Consider the following 2,287-nt stretch of genomic DNA (forward strand, 5'->3'; position numbering starts at 1 on the left):
CTTAAGAGCATCTCATTCCACACTATATGGGTCAGTCTTTGCAGGCTGCACCTCTCCTTAGCAACTAAGTCAACTGCACTATTGTACAAAAACAGCCATGAACAATGAGTGTGGCTGTGTTCCAATAAAACATTTTTTTATGGACACTGAATTTCATATTAATTTTCATGTGTCTTGAAGTATGCTTAGTTTTTTTAACTATTTAAAACTGTGAACAATTCTTAGTTGACAAGGCCATGAAAAGCAGGCAGTGGGCTGGATGTGCACATTAGGCTAGAACTGGCTATTAATTATTATACAGGCTTTTATATGTTATGCAAATGTTTAAAAATTATAGGTTCCAATTTGAGAGACTTTGGAGACATGATTTTTTTAGATCTCTCATTTTAAAACTTACACCAAGTAAGTTCTCTACTTTCTGGATAAATATATTTATATAAGATAAAAAATAATTCAGTATACAAACTCCTACTTTGTTTAAAAAAACAAACAAAAATCCCAGAAAGCTATAAAATGAATGTTTCACCTTAAAACATAATTAGGAAACACATAATTTTTATTCTATGCAATATAAAACAATATGCATAGATTTGGTACATAATTTTTTAGTTTTTAATTTAGGAAAAAGATAATGAGGAAAAGGTTTATAAATCTATCCCTTTTATAAAAGCTGCAACTGACACCAGAAATACCTCAAATGTACAACCATCAACTCTGATTTGCAATTTACCCAGGATTTGCAATTTACCAGCATGAGTTCTGGATGATCTTTTAAAAATGCAGTTATATCATAGAACACTATGGCTTCTACAAACTTTGAGATACTTATGAATAGGAAACTCCTACTTCCATAATATAAGGAAACAAGAATATTTTTTCCATAATCACCAAGTATAAAAAAACTTCACAGTCTGATTTACCTTTATCAAAGGTAAAATGATTCACTGCTACATTGCATGGATTATTTTGATGCTCAGTAGTTCCTAAACACAAAATAAATTCCACATGCACTCTTATCTGTTTGGGTTTTCAAAAGCAAGACACCAATACAAAATGTATTGAATTGGCTGGCAGAAGTCCATGGGCTACAGAAAAGGAATTAAATATAAATGTTCACCAACTTTATCCATTCTAATTTTACAACAGCTTCCGGTATTGAGACCTAGTTGGTTTCTTATGTCTATCCATTATGAACATAACTCAATCTTCTATTTTAAAACTTCTCAGGGTCATTTTTTGCTGGGTATTTAATTGAGCGACATATAAGATCTTCTCGTCCAACTTCCATCATTTGTTCCTCCCAAGATTTCATTTCGTTATAATAACGAATTTTATCATCTTTAGCAAGCTGAATATATACTTGCTTTTGAGAATTAGAGAGATTTTTCCAGTTTTCATTTATAGCTTTTAGCTTTACCTGTGATGTGCCATCCCTAGCTTCCTGAAAACGTTCAGCTATAAAAATGTTATAAGCTGAGCGAGGTCTTTTCGGTTTTCCAAGCATTGTTAACTCTCTCTTTTTTATTAATGCTTTCTTTTTTAAACGTTTCTGCATGATTTCTTTTTCCAAAGATACCATTTGACTTGGAGTTAGTTGTTCTTGAATTCTGTTTATCTCTTCCTTGTATACCTGCCAGTCTGCCTTGTAAGCATCTTCATATATCTTTTTCTCTGAATCAGGAAGTTCCCTCCATAGCTTGGCAATTTTTTTAATTAGTTCTGAATTTTTTGCATCTGGGTTCTGAGCTTTAAATAGGGGAAGCTGTTCTTTAGAAAATCGAACGTATGAAGTCATAGGCTTCTTTGGATAACCACTCAAGCTGGATGAAAACCATTTTGGAACATACGCAAAACTAAAGGGAGAGCGCAGTCAACTGCCACAGCCCGCGCAGAGATCCGCTCCTGACTTTCCCAGTGCATTCAGCACGCCCCATACGCCCCGGAGAAGCGCCATTGCATCCGCAGACAAAGCACTGACCAGGCCCCAATTCCCTACAGCGCCCTGGCACAAGAGAAACCGCAACAAAACTGATCTATTTCACATATGGTAATATACATGTTTCAATACTATTCTCTCAAATCATCCAACCTTCACCTTCTCCCACAGGATCCAAAAGTCTGTTCTTTACATCTGTGTCTCTTTTGCTGTCTTGCATATAGGGTCATCATTACCATCTTTCTAAATTCCATATATATGCGTTTCATCCACCTCATTAGAACTGATTCCAATGCATTCTTTTTAATAGCTGAGTAATATTCCATTGTGTATAGGTACCACAGTTTTCTT

The 2,287-nt window shown here is 34.7% G+C and overlaps 1 protein-coding gene across 1 annotated transcript; it reads right to left on the bottom strand.

Annotated features, from left to right (window-relative positions):
* Positions 1 to 750: 750 nt before the first annotated feature.
* On the bottom strand, positions 751 to 2,021 carry LOC129631004 (transcription factor A, mitochondrial-like). The gene is given in 1 exon segment (XM_055551685.1): positions 751 to 2,021. A coding segment is annotated over 1 exon segment (741 nt). The 5' UTR covers positions 1,955 to 2,021; the 3' UTR covers positions 751 to 1,213.
* Positions 2,022 to 2,287: the final 266 nt, after the last annotated feature.

This window comes from Bubalus kerabau, chromosome 17, assembly GCF_029407905.1.
Source record: "Bubalus kerabau isolate K-KA32 ecotype Philippines breed swamp buffalo chromosome 17, PCC_UOA_SB_1v2, whole genome shotgun sequence".
Classification (NCBI taxonomy): domain Eukaryota; kingdom Metazoa; phylum Chordata; class Mammalia; order Artiodactyla; family Bovidae; genus Bubalus; species Bubalus kerabau.